At 32.5% G+C, this 20,085-nt stretch overlaps 1 protein-coding gene and 1 long non-coding RNA gene across 2 annotated transcripts; one reads left to right on the top strand and one right to left on the bottom strand.

Annotated features, from left to right (window-relative positions):
• Window positions 1-6,131: 6,131 nt before the first annotated feature.
• On the bottom strand, window positions 6,132-6,816 carry LOC111802301 (uncharacterized). The gene has a single exon (XM_023686612.2). The coding sequence runs from the start codon at window positions 6,697-6,699 to the stop codon at window positions 6,307-6,309; it is 393 nt and encodes a 130-aa protein (XP_023542380.2). The 5' UTR covers window positions 6,700-6,816; the 3' UTR covers window positions 6,132-6,306.
• An 8,316-nt stretch (window positions 6,817-15,132) lies between these two features.
• Window positions 15,133-19,246, top strand: LOC111802300 (uncharacterized). The gene is made up of 9 exons (XR_015422501.1): window positions 15,133-15,659; window positions 15,912-16,059; window positions 16,345-16,547; window positions 16,636-16,765; window positions 16,884-16,956; window positions 17,718-17,820; window positions 17,958-18,281; window positions 18,421-18,506; window positions 18,974-19,246. It is a non-coding gene; the product is annotated as an uncharacterized LOC111802300 (long non-coding RNA).
• Window positions 19,247-20,085: the final 839 nt, after the last annotated feature.

Raw genomic sequence — 20,085 nt, 5'->3', positions numbered from 1 at the left:
AGTCACGGGCTTCAGCTCATTCTCAGAGTGGGCTAAGATGGCCACAGCCCACTACATCAGTCAATGGAAATAATGACATTTAATACAAAAATTACACAAATTATTCTTAATTTTATTTTTGTAGAAATATAATATTCAGCCAATCATAAATCATAGCAAAATAATAATAATAATAAAATACTTTTTTTATATTAATTAATTTTACAGAATTATAAACTAAAGAAAACTTTTAAAATCGAGTATAACAAATAGTTTTGCACAATAAAACAAAATATATCTTCATATTAGTGTACACAATTCTCAATTAAAAAAAAAAAAAATTTCTTCAACCGCTGTGAGATCTCAATCCACCCCATTTCGAGACCCAGCATTCTCACTAATACTCGTTCCTCTCGTCAATCAATGTGGAATCTCCTAGTATCCTAGTTGGCACTCGTTTCTCTCTCCAATCGATGTGTGATCTCATAGTGTCGTTCTCCTCTCCAATCGACCAATCAACTTAGGATTTCATAATGGCTAAATCATAAAAACTCATAATTGATTTAGGACAATTTTATGGGGTTAATTTCGATTATTGAGATTAAAAAGAAGAAAATATATATATATATATATAGTAGAAGTTAAATTAAGGTTGAAGCTACCAAAAAGAGTAAATAAAGGGAACAAGACAGAAACTGAAACAAACAAACAAAAAGAAAAAAAAACAAAACAAAACAAATAAATAAAGAAACACAGAGGTTTGTTTGGTTGGATTCCCAATTAAACCATCTGCTTTTCTTTCACTTTCCCATGATTTTCTTTTTCCAGCTTGGTTTTCAGTTCCTCACCGAACAACTAAATACCACACTTTTTTATTATTATTTCTTTTTTTATTTTTGCTTTTTACTTCTTCAGTTACTGTCTTTTTCCTCCTCCTTTTCTTTCGGCAACCAAAGTCTTATTATTTATAAAATTAAATAATATACAGTTACTTCAAGAGGAAGACGAAAGGAATAATAATTATTATTATTATTGTTATAATTATTATATAATAATGTTGTTTTCAGGTTCTTTTATTTTTTATTTTTTTTTAATTATATAATATGAAATAGATCGGATCCTATATAATGAAAAAGATGGGGTTTTGCGTAGATTATTGGCAAGCTTTAACGTCACGTTTTGGACCTGTTTTTTTGTTCCCCTTACTTAGATCTTGAATCATTCAACCTTCTTGCTTCTTACTCTTTCCAAACTTAGATGCCTTAAACATCATTATTATATGTTATATACACGTGTAACAGTCACGCACCGCTAATAAATATTGCCCGTTTTAACCTGTTATGTATCGTCGTCTACGTCTATTAGGGAGAGATTTCTATACCCTTATAAGAAATGTTTCGTTCCCTCTTGAGGGCTTAGCGTTCTCGTTGGCACACTGCTTGGTGTTTGACCCTGATACCATTTTTAACAGCCTAAGTCTACCACTAGCCGATATTATCCATTTTGGCCCGTTATTAACCTCATAATTTTAAAACATGTCTGCTTGAGAGAGGTTTCTACATTGGTTTGTTAGGTATCGTCATTATGCATTGGTTGGAGAGAGGAACGAAGCATATCTTATAATGGTGTGGAAATCTCTCCCTAGTAGACACGTTTTAAAACAACGAGACTGACGAAGATACGTAACGGGTCAAAGTTGACAATAATAGGAAGAAAAAAAAAGGCCAAATTAATCCTCCAAATTATCTATTTTTGAGTTGTAACTTTGTGGAAAAAAATACAAAAAATTCTCATTGGCGAGGCCAGTTTGAGAATCACTTCAAGAATACAATTTTGCATGGACTTAGCGTAACTCTTTACAAAAACAAAACAATTCTCTTTTTATTTTCTTTCAATTTAACAGTTTATTATCATAATTAAAAACTTTTCAAAAGAAATTCACTAATTACAAACAAAAATATTTATATTTATATTACAACATAACGTCTCGTGTCATAATTTGGATCCAGTACTTGATGGCTCGATCTCTCTCAACGAATCGACACGGGTTTTTGTTACGATGTTTTTATCTTTACTTACATAATTTTTATGAAAAATTCTAAGAGATAATACTAATATTAAACGTTTAATTTTGTATTTAATATATTTTTAAAATTTCAAAAATATCAAATGGGTCAAGAACGTGTTACACATTGAAAATTATAAAATTTAATTATTAGACTCATAAATTAAAGTTTTGAGATTTGTTCGAGTATTTATTAGACAATGACCTATATATATTAAAGAAAATTTATCATTTGAAACCTATTTGTGACACCCGAGTAAAGAAATGGTACATGAATGAACTGAGATTATATCTAAATGAGAGCAATCTTGAGGATAAAATGACTAAGAAAGGCTTCAAAGAGTTGAAAGACATTCCTATACCAAAACAACATGTCTTCCTTTCGGTGACTCAATCATAAAAACTCTAAAATGAAGCATGTTTTGCTCGGAACAATTCTATGTCAGGTGACCTCTTGGGAAACTAGTGTGCATATGAGATAGTACAAAACATGCTGAAATGACTCACGTTGGTCTGTGAGGATAGTCTTGCTCACTCTTAACAGCAATGAGTAAGCAACATGATCATGTCACATGGATGATCGTGTCGTGGGGGATGCAAGAGAATATCGGGATACACCGATGCTGAATTCGAATTTTGAATCCTAATCCAAATCTCGGGCATAGATCGTAACACTATTAAAAAAATTAGGGACTAAAATTACAATTTTGCCCTTTTCAAATATGGTGGCTTGCTTGACATCTTTATGCCCTCTTTCTCAAGTCATAATTCATGGGATTGTGTTGGGTTTTTGGGTTACTATTTGAGTCTAATTCCTCTTCATTTACGCTAACTCGTTTCCCACACGTCAAAATGAAGCTATTGACTGCACCTTCCTCCTCAAACTTTTTCAATATTTAATTATTCCTTTCATCTTATAATTATTATAACCCAACCTTGGGTGCTACATATCGTACCTACCAAATCATTTTCTTACCCAAATTTCATTTTACTTATAATAATAATAATAATAATAACGCAACGGTTCAATATTTGACCAAAAATAAATTAATAACGATCATGTAACGATCCAAACTCACCGATAGGTGATATTATCCTCTTTGGACTGTCCCTCAAGACTTTAAAACGGGTCTAATAGGAGAAGGTTTCCACACCCTTATAAATGGTGTTTTGTTCTCCTCCCCAGCTAATGTGGGACGTCACAATCCACCCCCCTTCGGAGCCCAATGTCCTCGCTGACACTCGTTCCTTTCTCCAATTGATGTGAAGCCGCCACCAAATTCACTCCCCTTCGGGGCCCAACGTCCTTACTGGCACAGGTGTTTTGTTCTCCTCCCCAACCAATATGGGACATCATAATCCATCCCCCTACGGGGCTTAACGTCCTCGCTGACACTCGTTTCTTTCTCCAATTGATGTGGGGCCGCCACCAAATCCACCCCCTTCGGAGCCCAGCATCCTTACTGGCACATCACCTCGTGTCTACCCCCTTTCGGGGAACAACGAGAAGGCTGACACATCGTCCGGTGTCTAGCTTTGATACCATTTGTAACGACGCAGGCCCACCGCTAGCAAATATTGTCCTCTTTGGACTTTCTCTTTCGGGCTTCCCCTCAAGGCTTTAAAACACGTCTACTAGCTCCCCAACCAATTTGGGACATCACAGATCAAAACTCAACCCGTCAAGGTTATTTCAGGAAATTATACTTTTTAAATCAAAAAAATGAGGGAATAAAGTTTTTTTTTTAATACATTAAGTAATTGACTTCAAACAAGAAATGATTTGAAAAATACTCTTAATGTATCATAATTACCATATGGGAACCACCTAAAAATTAATTAGGATTAAAAATAATAATAAAAAGTTAAAGTAATTACTTAAATTCCACGCGTCATAATTACTATTAATGTTTATTTAATTTCCAATCTTAATTAAATAATCATAATATTAAATTGTTATTTCCATTTTTATTTTCAATACTCACAAAACGACGACGGATTATGTGGATGTCAGAGTTCGATTGTCCTGAGTGGAGCAAGACAACGAGAGTCCTGTCTTTTTCGTTATTTATATATTTTTTATTTATTTTGTTTCTAAAACATTTCCTTTGGTAAAAAAAAAAAAAAAAAAAAAAAAAAAAAAAAAAAAAAAAACATGAATATGTCGTGTTCTCTATTTATCCATTCATTTATTAAAAAGGGTAAAAATGTCATTTTATAAATAGAATTACCAATAAATTCTTTAATATTCATCTCAAGATCTATTTTTCTAATTTATTATTTATTTTTCTGAATTTTTGTTTTTTTTTTTTTTTTCCCTCCTTCCCATTGATCTTCTAGACAATTTTGATTTCGAAATTAAATAAAAAGGAATTGATTTGTCCTTTGCGTAAGAAGGGATGTTTTAGAACCTATAAAGAATTATTTTAATTTATCTTTTTTTTAATTATTAAATTATATATTATAATTTTAATTTGGTTAAATCTTCCAAAAAATCAACTTTATTATCGCAAATTAACAATTTTTTTAGAAGATTTAATTAAACTAAAAAATATTAAATTGACATTTTTAAAATTAGGAATTGAAAATAAATAAATAATAAATGGAAAATAAATATTTTTTTTTCTCTCTCTCTCTTCAATTACCAGAAAAAATTGCGGCAGGGAAGTTGACTCTCTTTTTTTACTGTCTCTCCAAACCTTCTATTCTACCGGATTCTCTGGATGGGATCTCACTATCCAAGAGATATGAAAAATAGAAAATTTAATTATTATAGCACATAAATAAATAGAAACAATGGACTCTAATGGCTCGAAAATGCTTTCAGAAAATTACTGTGTATCGTGAGATCCCACGTTGGTTGAAGAGGAGTACGAAACATTTCTTATAAGGGTGTGGAAACGTTTTACTAAGAGATGCATTTTAAAATCGTGAGGCTGATGGTAGTATGTAATATGTCAAAACGGACGATATTTGCTAACGGTGGACTTGGGTTGTTATGAATGGTATCAGAGTCGGATGTCAAGTAGTGTGCTAGCGAGAACACTGGACCCTAAGGGAGTGGATCGTTAGATCCCACATCGGTTGGAGAGGAGAACGAAGCATTCTTTATAGGCGTGTGGAAACCGAGTGGTGTGCCCATGAGGATACTGGGCTCTCAATGAGGCAGATTATAAGATCCCACGTTTTAAAATTGTGAAATTGACGACGGTATGTAACGAGCCAAAACAGACTATATTTGCTAACGATGGACTTTGGTTGTTACAAATGGTATCAGAGCCAGACACCGAGTGGTGTGCCAGCGAGGACACTGAGCCCCAAGGGGGTAGATCGTGAGATCCTACATCGGTTGGAGAGGAGAACGAAACATTTATTATAGGCGTGTGAAAATCGAACGGTATGCCAGCAAGGATGCTGGGCCCTCAAGGGGTGGATTGTGAGCTCTCATGTGTTTAAAATCGTGAGACTGACACTGGTACATAACGGACTAAAGCGGACAATATCGGTTACCGATGAGCTTAGACCGTTACAAAAATATACCAACAAGATGCACTTTATTTTTTCGGTAACTCCGATCACAGAAACTCAAAAAATTCATCATGTGTCGAATGAACTCCTTAAAATATCTAAACTCAATCACATAAACTCCAAAAGTTCACGCATATGAGTTATGTCAGAAGAATACCGAAGCTATCGAGCATCAAATTCAATGTTCGATACTCCAACAAATATCTAAACTATTAGGCATTAAGTAAAGAAGCATTACACTTCGCCTCGGAAATTGTTTCGTTACTTCATTCTTAGTCCATCAGACTCAGTTACATGCAGAAAAATAGTGTACTCTGTTTTCTCTCTCTCATCGCGAATAAATTTAAAAAAAAAAAAAAAAAAAAAAAAAAAAAAAAAAAAACAAACAACGGAAGTTTATGAATCCCAAAGTCGTGTCAATCACTCAACACGAAAATTTTCAAAACTTGAGGACAGATCACACAGTATTTCATCGAAATTACGAAACAACCAGAATTTGGAACGAATTCAATTTATCAATTGCATCCAAGAAAGTCAGAGATTCAAAAAACAGAACGAATTCAGAATCAGTTGGAACGAATTCGGATTTGGATCTGAACGGAAAATCGTTTGTATACATACATTAATCGTGTGATTAATATTCTCAAGAGAAGAATTAGAAGAAGAAGAAGAAGAAGAAGAAGAAGAAGAAGCTTGTTAACAATGGCGATTGAAGAAATAATCGACTAATTTAATCATTTACATTCGCAGAAGCTTCGTTTAGCGGATTTTCGAACTCTGTCTTCGTGTTCGAAACTCGAATTCAAATACGGTTCGATCTCTTCTCTATTCACGATCTGCACGAATTCAAGCTCCATTAGTCTTCTTCTACAACTCGGAGGTCTTTTCCGCTTCCGCGGCGCCGGCGGACATTGCAGTAACGCCGGAATCTTGTTCTCTGCGGAAGTCGGCGTGCGGCAGCATAATTCTCCTTCGGCGGAGGCGGTGGCGGTGGTGTCGATACTCTGTTTTTGAATTGTGTCGCTGTGATCGGGCGCTGATGAGGACGGGCGTGGAATTGGAAGGTTGAGGTCCGGACGGCGGACGGTTTCGAGGAAAGTGCGTCGGAGATCGAGGCCTGTGGACATTTCTGAGAGGTTCGAGGCGGCGGTGCAAAAATGGGGAATAATGTTTGTTTGGGGGTGAGGGTAGTGGGTATTTATGTGGGTACCCAAATGGGTGAGATTAAGAAGGCGTGCATTAGAAGATAATCCAGAGAGAGAGAGAGAGTTCTCTTTATTCCCACAAACTAAGGGGAAAAGAATCTTATGATGGGGATGGAAGTTGGAATGTAAAACATAAAAAGCTTATTACAATGAGATTAATTACCACATTCTTGAGAGGGAGGGAATTCACTTTCGAGTAAATCCTTTCACATGAATGAACAGAGATCATATCTGAACGAGAGTGAACTTGGGGATGGTATGATTATAAAAACTTTAATGAATTAAAAGTTACTGTCTGAACGTGCATCTTTCATTTTCGGGCACTACTGGGTGATTTCCTAGAAAATTTTCTGGGATGCATGTGATTGGAGAAGAACATGCTGGAAAGACTCGTGTTGGTTCGTGGAGATAGTTTTCGCTCTTAAAAAATAAGTAGGTTATGTGACTATGTCGCAAGGGATGCAAGGGAGTGTCAAGACCATCATGTGCTGAATTCGAATTTCGAATTCTGAGTATTGATCGTTACATTCTCAAGTGTCAAATTACAAATTCGTGAATAGTATGATTAAAAAAAACTTAAATGAGTTAAAAGTTACCGTCTAGCCTATAACGTGCATTTTCATTTTCAGTTACTGCGAGATGATCTCCTATAAAATTTTCGGGATGCATGTGAGTGGAGAAGAACATGCTAGAAGGACTCGTGTTGGTTCGTGGGGATAGTTTTCGCTCTTAAAAAATAAGTAGGTTACGTCACTATGTTGCAAGGGATACAAAGGAGTGTCGAGACCATCCGGTGCTAAATTCAAATTTCGAATTCTGGGTATGGGTCGTTACATTCTCGAGTGCCAAAATACAAATTTCGAATCTTGGGCATGGATCGTTACATTCTCGAGTCATACTGATGTATTTATATCAGAATTGGTCTATAACTGTAAATTTATTTTTCGAATGAAAATTTAAAGAGTTTTTTACATTTTTTACTTTCTTTTACTTCAAGAGAATTTATATTACGACTATAAATCTAACAATTATGGTTAAACGTTAACACGTTGTAATGTTCTCGTTGAATAATTTCTCGTTATTTTGTGTAATTTGAAGAATTAATAAATAAAAAATAACAAAATCTATGTTAAATTTTTTTAGTACAATAATTGCACATATAAAATATAAGATAATTGACTTAAAATATTTGGTGTAACGCTATAACTTTCCATCTATGATAAAGTCTTAAATTATATATAAATTATCAATTATAAAAATATTTGGTGGTGAAGCAAATTAGGAGGAAAACTTTTTAGATTCTATTTTATTTTTATTTAATTTTTTTAATATCATATTAGACCGAAATGAAAAGGGTTTTTAGGACAACTCTATGAAGAAATAATGTAAAATTAGGTTTAAATTACATAATTAATAGTACTCTATTATAAGCATGTAAGAGATTTATTGTCCTTGATTTAAAAAAAACAAATGATTTTAGACTGAATTATATATTGAATCTTAGTCAAGTTTAAAACCGTAAAATTCTGGTGTTAGAGTAAAAAAAATAGGACAACTACATATGCAATTGAAATATTAGTATTTTTACTCTTTAAATTTTACCTATTTCGACTATTCAAATTGTCAACAGTGTATTTTAATAATATAACTCGAGATATCAAGATGACTCTTTCAAGGGCATTTACGTCTTTTCATCATCATTATTATTATTTTTCTTTTACTATAAGTCTTTTTTATCTTATGTTATAAAAATATCTCGAGTATATTACATTAATTAATTTGTGACAGCCCGGCATGAGAAATAAATACATCTATTGAAATGGCATTTTTATATATTATTTATTATTTTATTATTTTATTTATTTTTTTGTCTATATAATTTGATGTATCGATATAATTTTGCTATTTACGTCATTAAGGGTTTTAATTATTAAAATCAACTTTATCTTTTCACCTAAAAGTGCAATTTAGTCATTATATCTCTAATGCTAAATAAGTGTAACTAAATAGGGTTTAAATTTCAAAATTTTAAATTGAATCTTTTGATTTTAACATAAAATGTTAATTTAATTTGATTTATATGACAACTTATTTGTATTAAATATTTAAATTCACTTATAAATCTAATACATACCCGTAATGTTTTTTTTATAATCTTTAAATCGAGTAAAATGAGAATTTAAATTTTATATTTACGCTTGATGTGTATGTGTAAGACATGGCACGTTTATGAAACACATCGGCAAATTACAAATGAATACAGGCAGGAAACCCTAAGAGTTCGATGTGCTTAGGTGAGCTTGTAATGATCTATCAAGCTAAAAATCCCTCGTCTTGAATCCAGCTCACGTACCGCTTTAATGGACAAACAACCTAAAGAGTTGTATGGTCCTGGCCTATAAATGGACTTTTACGAAAATATCCATTTTAATATAGTTTTTGTTAAGATGACAGATCTTATACGAGAAAAGCTAACCAAAAGACTATTCTATAACCGACATGAAACAACTTAAATGAACGCTCGAGAACTTTGAAAAGAAATAAAACTTCTAAAGTGCTCGTATTGAACTCCGATGAATAACCGAGTTTCAACGAGCAATGTGGCAGAGTGTCACGACCCGATTTGTGTTAAGAATACCAATGAGTAAGAAGTTGATAGAAGTGACAAATAAGAAGAAGCCACGTGTCGAATGTAGAAGAGAAGTAAAAGTATCCATTGGAAGGATCATGTTAAGATTGGGGCGATCTGGTAATTAATAGCCTTGCCCGATCTGGGCGTCGTGGGCGCTCTTGCTTTTTGGACATAGACATGTGGACACTGCTGCAGAGAAAGTTCGTTAGGCCAATCCATGCTTTTTCCCACACGCGCTCAACAGCGCGTGCACATCACTCACACCTTTCTTTTTCTACATGTTCGTATGTCGTGTCTCGTGACATACTCATATGATTGCACATGCAAAAGAAAGGAACTTGCTGTTCAAACCTACCATAATGTTGCTTAAACATGCCACGGATCTGACGTGGCATTTCCCTTTTTTTTTTTTTTTTTTTTAATTTATTTTTTCTTTTGAATTTTTGTTTGCAAGTTTGGATGCATGAGAACATCGATCCAGACAAACTTTTTGCGTGAAATTTTAAATATTCTCTTGTTTATTATAATCATATATGGTCTTGAATTTCCATCCTTTATTTGTACTATTCTAATTTAACAAAATATAATAATTAAAAATATTATCAAAATAATTAGACTGTTCCGAACATCGTCAACAAACACTATATCACATGCACTTGCATGTTTCGATCCCAACAGTAAAGTTACTGTAAGATCCTACATCAGTTGAAGTGGAGAGGTGAACGAAACATTCCATATTAGGGTGTGAACGTCTCTCCTTAGCATACACGTTTTAAAATTATGAGGTTGACGATGATACGTAACAAGCTAAAGCGGACAATATCTACTAACGGTAGACTTGAGTTGTTACAGTTACTTAGGATTTCTCATAATACTCAGTGACGTGCTACTCTTATTTTCCAGGTAAAGGTAAGATCATTGTACGGATGATGGAGAGTTAGGGTATTCATATTCATGTCTGGTTGGAGATCCTACATCAGTTGGAGCGGAGAGGGGAACGAAACATTCCATATAAGGGTATGGATGTCTCACCTTAGCAGATGCGTTTTAAAATTATGAAGTTGACGACGATACGTAACGAGCTAAAATGGATAATATCTACTAGCGGTAAGCTTAAATTGTTACAGTTACTTAATATTTCTCAAAATACTCAGTCACGTGCTACTATTATTTTTCAGGTAAAAATAAGATCCTCGTACAGATGATGGAGAGATGATGGAGAGTTAGAGTAAAAGGTTAGATTTTTTATTTTTATTTAAATCCACCTATTTTTATTGAATATTTTCTATATATATTAGTCATGTCATGCATAGGATACATCTGTTTCGGTGAATTAATCCGATTAAAATATATAAATAATAATAATAATATTTTATGGAATAACCATCGGAATAAGTCAGTAAAATTTGCCATAAATGTAACGGTGGGATCACGCGCGTGGAGTAGCGGCGGCAGGAAACGAAGCTCAATCGCGAAGATCCAAGCCCAAAACGGTGCGTTTTGGAGCATCGGATACCTTGGATTATAATTTATAAATAATATTTATATAATCATTTTTAATTAAAAAAAAAGGGGTGAAAATTGGATTAGGATTTTGGATGGGATTGGGTTTACCAAATACCAACTCATAGCCAAAAAGTGAATCTTTCCACGTGAGTTGTCTGGTAGCGTACCAACTGCTTGGATTTCAGCATTAATCATCCGCTTATAATTATACACATTTTTTTTTTAAATATTTATATAATTACTACAAATTTCAAAACTTTGACACTTATACCATACTCCTATAATCTTTACTATTTTTATTTTTATCGGGTTTTGTTTTTATTGTCCGTCTTCTTTGAATACAGCTGACTCAGGTGTACGTACCGTTAAAAATTTCAATTTTTTATTAAAAAATAAAGGAATGTGCGATCTGTTAATGAGCGACTGATATTTCAACCGGTATGAATAGGGGTGGTAATTAATTTTTTTTGTAAAATATTTATATAATTACTACAAATTTCAAAACTTTGACATCCTCGTGGACACTTATACCATGCCTCTATAATCTATGCTTTTTTTTTTATTTTTATCGGTTTGTTTTTAATGTCCGTCTTTTTTAAATACAACAACTAAGGTTTATGTAACGTTAAAAGTGTCAATTTTCAATTAAAAAATAAAGGAACGTGATATTTCAACTAGTATAAATAGTGGTGGTAATTATTTTTTTTTTTTTTATTTTTTTTTTTGTAAAATATAAATATAATTACTACAAAATTTAAAACTTTGATCGTGGACACTTATACCATAACCCTATAATCTATGCTTTTTTTTTTTTATCGGGTTTTATTTTTATTGTCCGTCTTATTTGAATACAGCTAACTAAGGTGTATGTAATGTTAAAAATGTTCATTTTCAATTAGGAAATAAGGAAACGTGCGATCTGTTAGTGAGCGACTAATATTTTAACCGGCATCAATAATTGTGGTAATTAATTTTTAATTTTTATTTTTCCGTACTATTAATTTTCTTTTTTAATATTTATAAATTAATAAAGTCATGTAAATTTAAGTTTAGAAGCGAAAATATGGAAATAATGTTCGAGGAAAGACATTGGGGATTTTTTATTATTATTATTATTATTTTTAATTTTCCTTGTTGTAATGATTTTATTTTTTAATGAGTTAATGGGTCTGATTCTGTCTATTCATAAAAAAACAAAAGTGGGGTATTTAATTTTTTATTTAAAAATATGTCCAAAATTAAAAATTCGTGCAAAAATAAAAAGAAATTGTGTGCTAAATTTTTAATGCAGTAAATTGAAATATTGGTATGTAATAATTTGAATGAAATTAAAAATAATAAAAAAAAATTGTTGTTATTTATATGAACTTATTATAAATTTTTATTTCCTTAAAATTTTTTACTATTTCTTACGATTTTTATAATTATTTGTTTAAAACAATAAATAGACATGTCATTGTCAATTTTAAATATACATGTTTTTTTTTTTTTTTTAAGATGTTTCGCGACTGTGAAAATAAATAAATTTAATAATAAAAATATTATTAATATGCATTTTTAATATTTAATTCAAAATCATGGTAATTCGTATAAGGATGGTATTAAATATAAGGGTCCCATATGTTTGGTTACATGAAATATTTACGAGATTTCTTCGACATACAAATCTAAAAAACTAGACCTGTATCGAGTGAATACACAAATGTAATATTTCAAAAAAATAAATAAATAAATAAAATATACGATATCCCCTTAATCGAGCTTCGACTCATTTTCTTTTGGAATTCTTTGTTCGACATTTGAGAATTCTATTGATATGGCTAAGTTTAAGGTACGACACTGATATCATATTAAATGAACACAACTGCTTTGCTTTGGGCTTTCCCAAAATGTCTAATACCAATTGAGATAGTATTGTTTGATTATAAACCCACGGTCATAACCTATAATTAGTATTTGTTTTAAACTGTTTTTAGCTATAGATTCACATTTTAATGATTATTTTTATTCGAACGTGGTATCAATTTATTTATGTTTTCTTCATTTGTATGGGCATCACGTGTCCTATAATTTTTACTTTAGCTCGTCCCCGAACCAAAACCTACCAAATGAAGCTTCACTTTAATACCATCTCGAACGTCACATAATTAGTATTTTTATTAGATATATATATATATATATGACTCATCTCTATCACTATAATTTCAATTTATATTTATAATTTAGTAACTTGATTAAAAAAAAAGGTTAAATAGAAACCAAATCTTGAGATAATGAAAGATTTTTAGGACCACAAAAGAATGAAAATAATGTTCTGAAATTATATTTAAAAATAAAAAAAAAGGCTAAGCACAAACGAAAACGCGCATTAAGAAGGTAATAATGGATTAGAAGTCAAATTAAAGTAATGCCCGCGCAGCCACGCAGCTCGCACAGCTCCCAAAATTCACTGCATAATGCTCCACACGTTTTGTTTTTTATTTGTTGGAGTTTAACCACTCGAGTCAACCCACGTTCTTTACTGCCATATTTCTAATTTTAGTATTTTCTGCTAATAAAGTATTGAAATTAAAAAAATAATTTATTTTTTATTTTTTAATTTCTAAAAAATTAATTTTATTAAATAAAATCAAAATAATTTTTTAGGTTGAATTAGATTTTTCTGATTTGGGTTGGTTTGAATTTTCGAAAAATTGAAATTTGGCTCGGTTCTTGACCTGACCAATATGAAACTAAGATACAATCTTACCGTACTCTAATGAAAATTAAAAATATTTGACATTTGCAACCAACGTTAATGATGTATTATAACTTATAAATATTTCATATTTGAATTTTATGAGATTTTAATTATTAATATTTAATGTAATTTGTATAGTATATGAGTATAATTTTTTTAAATAATTAAAAAATAATAATTTGAAAACTCGAAAATAAAGAGTTGAGTTAAGTTAGGTTAGGTTGTGAACTCTATTCTGATTGCTTAAATCATCAACTCAATCAACCTAAAATTTTAGGTTAATCCGATTTTTTTTTTAGATTTTGTATTTTTTAATTAGTACCATTTATTCGGAAAACTAAAATATTAAATAAAAACTATTTATTTATTTGAGTTATTGTTTCAACCATTTATTATTTTTCTTTTTTAAATACGGATTTATATAAATGATGAAATGATCTGTTTTTTATTTTAATATTTGTTATTGAACAGTTCTATTTCACACATGAACATGAATTATAGTTATTTCATTTGTGGTTACAACTTCCAAACTGTCTCTGAAAGCGACGTCGTTTCGGAATTTATCCACAACTACCTAATTGTTTATTCTTTTAAAAATAAAATAAAAATTTATTATTGATTTTTGTTTTAAATTCGTCTAATAAGTAAAGTGTAAATTACGAAAATGTCCACATTCCACACTATCGTAATCAGCTATCTGGTTTAATTTCCATTTTGGGCCTGCTTTCAAACGAAAAGCCCATTTGGAGTCAGAAACCTCAAGCAGCCCACCAAGCTCTTAAGGTGATTGCTTCCAATTTGTCTCATGCCTCTCGATTTTAATACACGTCTACTAGATAGAGGTTTTCACACCCTTATAAAAGATGTTTCATTTTCTTCTCTCAACTGATGTGAGATCTCACACTCCACCTCCCTTGAGGGCCAGCATCCTCACTAGCACACAGTCGGATGTCTAGCTCTAATACCACTTGTACCAACCCAAACCCACAGCTAACAAATCTTATCTGCTTTGATCCGTTACGTATTATCGTCAATCTTACGATTTTAAAATGCGTCTACTAGGGAGATGTTTTCACACTCTTATAAAGAATGTCTCATTTCCCTCTCCAACTGATATAGGATCTCATGGATCATCATATGAGTGATCTTCCTTGTCAAGCAGAGGGGTTATCCTCTCCTCTTCGACTCGAGCTACTTCCTCCCTCTCCAAGCTCTCGATATATATATATATATATATATATATATATATAAACTTGGAACAAGCTTATAATAAGAAAATATATAAAATTATATAAATAAAAAAAAAATATTTTGCACATTTAATAAATAAATTAAATATTTTATTTATTAAATTAAGGATCGAGGGAGATATTTTTGTTTATTTATTAATTTTTGACAAGACGGAAATTCTTGTGCTCGAAGTCGGCTATAACTAGAGGGGTATAAAAGCGAAACGGAACGCTGAAAACGAATCAGAAAAGAAAAGAAACGAATCACTCGTTCTTTTCGCTTCGCGCTACTCTCGCTTTCTTGTTCCCTTAACAACCAAGCTTCAAACAGTACAGTTTCCCGCCATTTTTTTACGAGGCGAAGGTTTCGTATAATCTACTCCATCGTGCCGGAGTCATTTCCGCCGGTTGATGGCGATGGAGATGACTCCGGCTTTGGTGGTCTCGGCTTCATTATGTTCAGTGACCTCTCTCTTTCGAGGTGAAATCTTAAGCAGCATCAGGAGCAAGGCAGTGTGTCGTCTGATTGTCTTATCTCGCGTTCTCGATCAAACCTGGTTTGATCGCTACTGGTTTGCGTTTAGAAGGAGAGCGTTCTTCGTTTTTTGCTGGCTTTTCGTTGCTCATGTTGTTCATTGTTTCGTTGTTTCTGGAGAGTCAGATGACTTCGGTGTTCTTGCTGCAGAGGATTCCTCGGAGGTTCATAGAAGGTAATGATCTCGATCGATTGCGCTTTGAGGATCTTTTTGGTTATCAGAAATCGAAGCTTGCTCTGGTGAGTGTTCGAGTTCCGAATCTTTCTTGCATTCTCAAGTTATGATTTAATTAGTCACTCGAATGAACTTATCTGACAATGAATTGAGTTACATGCTTCACTATCCATTTCTATGTCTTCTGTCTTGGAAGACGAATTCAAACTAATATCATCGCTAGGTTTGGAATAATAGAATGTGTTGATTAGTTTTTTTGCTTTCTGAAAGAAATTATTTGTACGACTTTCTAATTAGAGCGATATGCATACCTCTAGGTGCAATGATAAATCGAACGTTTATATGACTAATGTGCCCTGCCTTAAGACTTCTAAGTAACTCATAGATTGAGCTCTATGGCTTTGCTGATGGTATTGATCTTTTAAGTGACTGAGCCGGAAGTTACGAGCACCTACAGAAACGAAGGTATATCTGTTCGAGGTGGTGATTAGCGCATCACTGCGTTGCAGTTCTTATATTACGCTATATCATCGAAACTGGCTAACTGCATTACAAAGTTGCTATCTCAAGTCAGATTGAAACTATTGTTGTCGATTTCGACAATTAGACACCAGAAACTTCTTACCAAACTCTCGGATCCGAAGCCTTTTGTGAACTGCTTTTATCTTCTTTGTTCTAAGTGCTTGTTAAACGATACACACGAGCATGCACTGGATTTTAACTGATACAATTTTTTTCTTCTTTTTACAGTGAAGTTGCATTAAAAATGAAATCCTGTTTTTAGAATATATAGTCATGAATTTTGACCTTTGAGGCATGGAAGAACTGTAGGTGAAAATCTTCGAATGGCATGATAGATACAGTTAATGGAAATGAACTGTGGATTCCGGTGTACGCCTATCCCACTGCTCCTACTGTGATCATCTGCCAATAATATCATCAATTTGGAATTGGTATGTTTTTGCGTTTATATAAATATTATAAGCTGACGGAGTTTTCACTTTCGACTCCATGCTGATAATTAGTTGCTTTCCATACCAGCGATCACTGTTTGTTTCCCAATCTATAAGATTGTGTCATAGTGACCGAGTATTATTGGCTTGTAAAGATTCACAATCCTGTTCTTAATTACTGGTAATGAAGAACATGAAAAAGCTTGGATGTGATTGAGGTGAGGTATTTGACATTGCTTTTGTTGCTTTATTGCATAATTGATTTTTATTTGCTCAAATAGCATAGTGTAAGAAGTCACATGATACATGATTCTCTTGGCATATTCCGCAAGACAGGGTACGGATGTGTCGTTGAAGCATCTGAGACTCATCGAATTTGTGGAACAACTTGGATCACCTTTCATTCATCGTATGTCCACTACAACTCTCTTATTTTTAATTTTTCTTAGTGATTGGGATTGAACGATTACATCGAACAATGAGAAGTTGTAGATATTATTTATGTTTAATATGGTTCGAAAACAGTGGACATGGGAAGGTTGTTTTTTTGTAGATTGGAGTTTCTGTTGCTTCCAAGTTCTATTCTCTGTCTGTCACTTACATGCTTTAATGATATAGGGTATAACCTATCTATTGAGGTTTGAATTCTTTATCTATAGAGACTTGAACATTCTACTAGTGGTATAGAGGTCTAAATTCTTTATGGTTTTCCAAACTTAGATAATGAAAAACGTAAGTGTACAAAACGAAGGCTAGGTACAAAGGAATGGCGTTATGTTGTTATTTTCAATGGTTACATGGATGCCTGTAGGATAAGACTGCTACGTATCATATATGAGCTTGTCACAGTTAGTGGATGCACCACCTAGTTTCTGTTCTTGGTTTTTTCTTCTTTTTTTTTTCTTGTTCTTTTAAACGAGATTAATGGCTGCTTTGGTGTCACATCAATGTTGTAGAAGCAGGAATTCATTTGGTATGACTTGAGATCAAGACGTTTCATCACTGATGTCTGCTTTTGTTCATTTTTCTTGTGATTTTTTCTGTTACTATATATAGATCCAAGTATTTGTAGGAGACTACTTCACGTTTAGGACTTCGTGATTATTTAAGTCATTATGGCTTTGGTCATGACGTAAATGATATCTTATACATGGCCGATATTATTTTTAGTAAATTTTTGCAAAATGTACAAGATTTTCCTCCCCTATTCATTCGGGCCATGACCTTTGGATCCCCAATACTGACACCTGATTTGCCCATTATTAACGAATATGTAAGTTCATTCAAGTTCTCCTTTTGTTATTGTACTATAGAACAATAGTCTCATTTTCCTTCGTTTCCATTTTACGTCTCTCCCCCCTTCCTCTACTAGAAAGGAAAAGTATAATAGTAGTGTCTTGAAACGTGCAGGTTGTCGAGGGGATCCATGGGTTAATTTTTACTAAATTCAGTTCGGATGCTTTGATAAGAGCTCTCTCGATTCTTAGTTCTGATGGAAGACTCACTAGAATTGCAAACAATAATGCTTCATCCGGAAGATTGCTAACTAAAAATGTGCTTGCTACAGAGTGCATTGCTGGATACAAATCTCTTGGAGGAAGTTCTCAAGAGATTTGCATATCCAAGTAAGAGCTTGAAAGGGCAGGGCGGCCAGTCCGCATTTACGAGATATACAGCGGATCTGGTGCTTGGACATTTTTGCATCATGGTGCTCTTTTTCGTGGACTTAGTCTTGTGAGCTTCTCCCATCCATAATATCTCTCACATTACCTCTATTCCTGTTCTTCAATTTCCCCCCATGTTGACTCTATTACAATGGATTCCATTTTTTGGCTTGAATATATTGACTGAAATCTTGATATTTGGGCTGCAGGATGTTTGTTGATTTCATTAGATGCCGTAGACAGGAAGCTTGACAATGTCATATGAATGTTCTTGCTTGCTTCCTCAGGGCTGGAGGTAAATATCCTTTTTTTTTTCCTCTCCTTGAGGAGATTACTTTTAGGGCGTAGTTTTTTTTTTTTTAACTACGAGTCGAGGAGGCTTGGCAATGTCAAAAATGTTCAAATCACTTCTATATACATTTCCAAAACTTTTTGAGGAAGGATTTCTAAATCACTTTTGGCTTTTTGGTTTTTGATTTCTAACCAAATATTCATAGATAAATAAATAAACAAAACTTCGAAAAGTATTTCCAAGGGATTAGAAGAACTTAGTATTCTTCTAACCATTTTTTAAATTAGAACACTTGTTATACTAACACATTTAAAAGCCTTTTAAGCACTTTTCATCTCTTAGAATTTCTCAAAGACGTTAAAAATATTTCGAACACTCTTTTCTATTTAAAATATTAACGAACACTACCATTTATGTAAGTGTTATTGTTGGTTGTTGGAAATCCTGATAAATGCGTGGGCATATCATAGTGGGCGGAGAATGATTTGCTTAAATCAAAGAGCAACATCCGTTTGAAGAACGTCAGGAGTTCATGTGGTCGGGATCCTTCCAACATTGCAATGCTGAAGGCCATGGATACAAATTTGGCTGAAACTCGTTAACAGGAGATGTATGTATGTTGGGAAGGGATTTATGTAAGTGATAGGAACAAAGGCTTGGGCTAAGCTTAAGCATGAATCACAGTCAAAAGCCGCTTGGAGGATAGAAGAACTTAAATAATTTTGTCGTCAATGGTCCCTTTTTTTTTTTTTTTTTTTTTTTTTTTTTTAATTTTAAATTGATGAAATATTTAGTTCTTTCTTGCTGCAGATTGGAGATGCATATTCTAGATAGAGAGTCGTTGCTTTCTAACCCAGCGGCGGATGCTTGGTACAATTCAACGAGTACAGAAGACCGTCAAATTCAAGTACGTGACTTTCTTTCAAGCTTTTTTTCCAATGATTCTTTCAGTTTCTAAAATCCAATTTAGACACTTAACCAACTTGAAAATGATGGATAAGACTAGATTTTCTACTTCCAGCGTTTTGAGAATTTAAGCCGACTGTGAACTTGCTAAAAAAACATTTCCCTAGGCTTCATTCCTCTTTTTTTTTTGTAAAAAAAAATAATAATAAAATAATAATAATAATAATAATAATAAAAATCATATTTTGGTAAGTGATTTTTTTTAATATTAGTGAATTAGTGATTATTTTTAAGAGGGTTTATCTGAACTATTTCTAGTTAAAAAAATATTTTAATTTTGTCATTTGTTTAAAAAATGTTTGTAATATTACACTTGACTTTTTATTGGATGAAAAATAACATGTTTGAATGTCATTTTTCATATCGATTAAGGTTTGGGTCATCATCACATCACTTCCACGTTAATATTGAAATAAATTTTTACTTCAAAAAAATAGTTTTAAACCATATTTGCCATTTTTGTTTGAAATAATAGAAATTTTAAATAAATAGTTAGGTTCTATTTTTTTTTTTTTTTTTAATTTACGCTATGAGTACTTTTTTTTTAAAAAAAAGTTATTTTTAACAAAATCACTTCTACCCTTAATAGGTGGAGACAAATTAAATTAATAAAAAT

Source organism: Cucurbita pepo, chromosome 9, assembly GCF_057944985.1.
Source record: "Cucurbita pepo subsp. pepo isolate OVF chromosome 9, ASM5794498v1, whole genome shotgun sequence".
In the NCBI taxonomy this organism is placed as follows: Eukaryota; Viridiplantae; Streptophyta; class Magnoliopsida; order Cucurbitales; family Cucurbitaceae; genus Cucurbita; species Cucurbita pepo.
This window is presented reverse-complemented; position numbering and strand designations above follow the sequence as displayed.

Excerpts from the sequence above, each read along its gene's own strand:
- LOC111802301 (XM_023686612.2), bottom strand. The coding sequence starts at position 6,699 with ATGTCCACAGGCCTCGATCTCCGACGCACTTTCCTCGAAACCGTCCGC.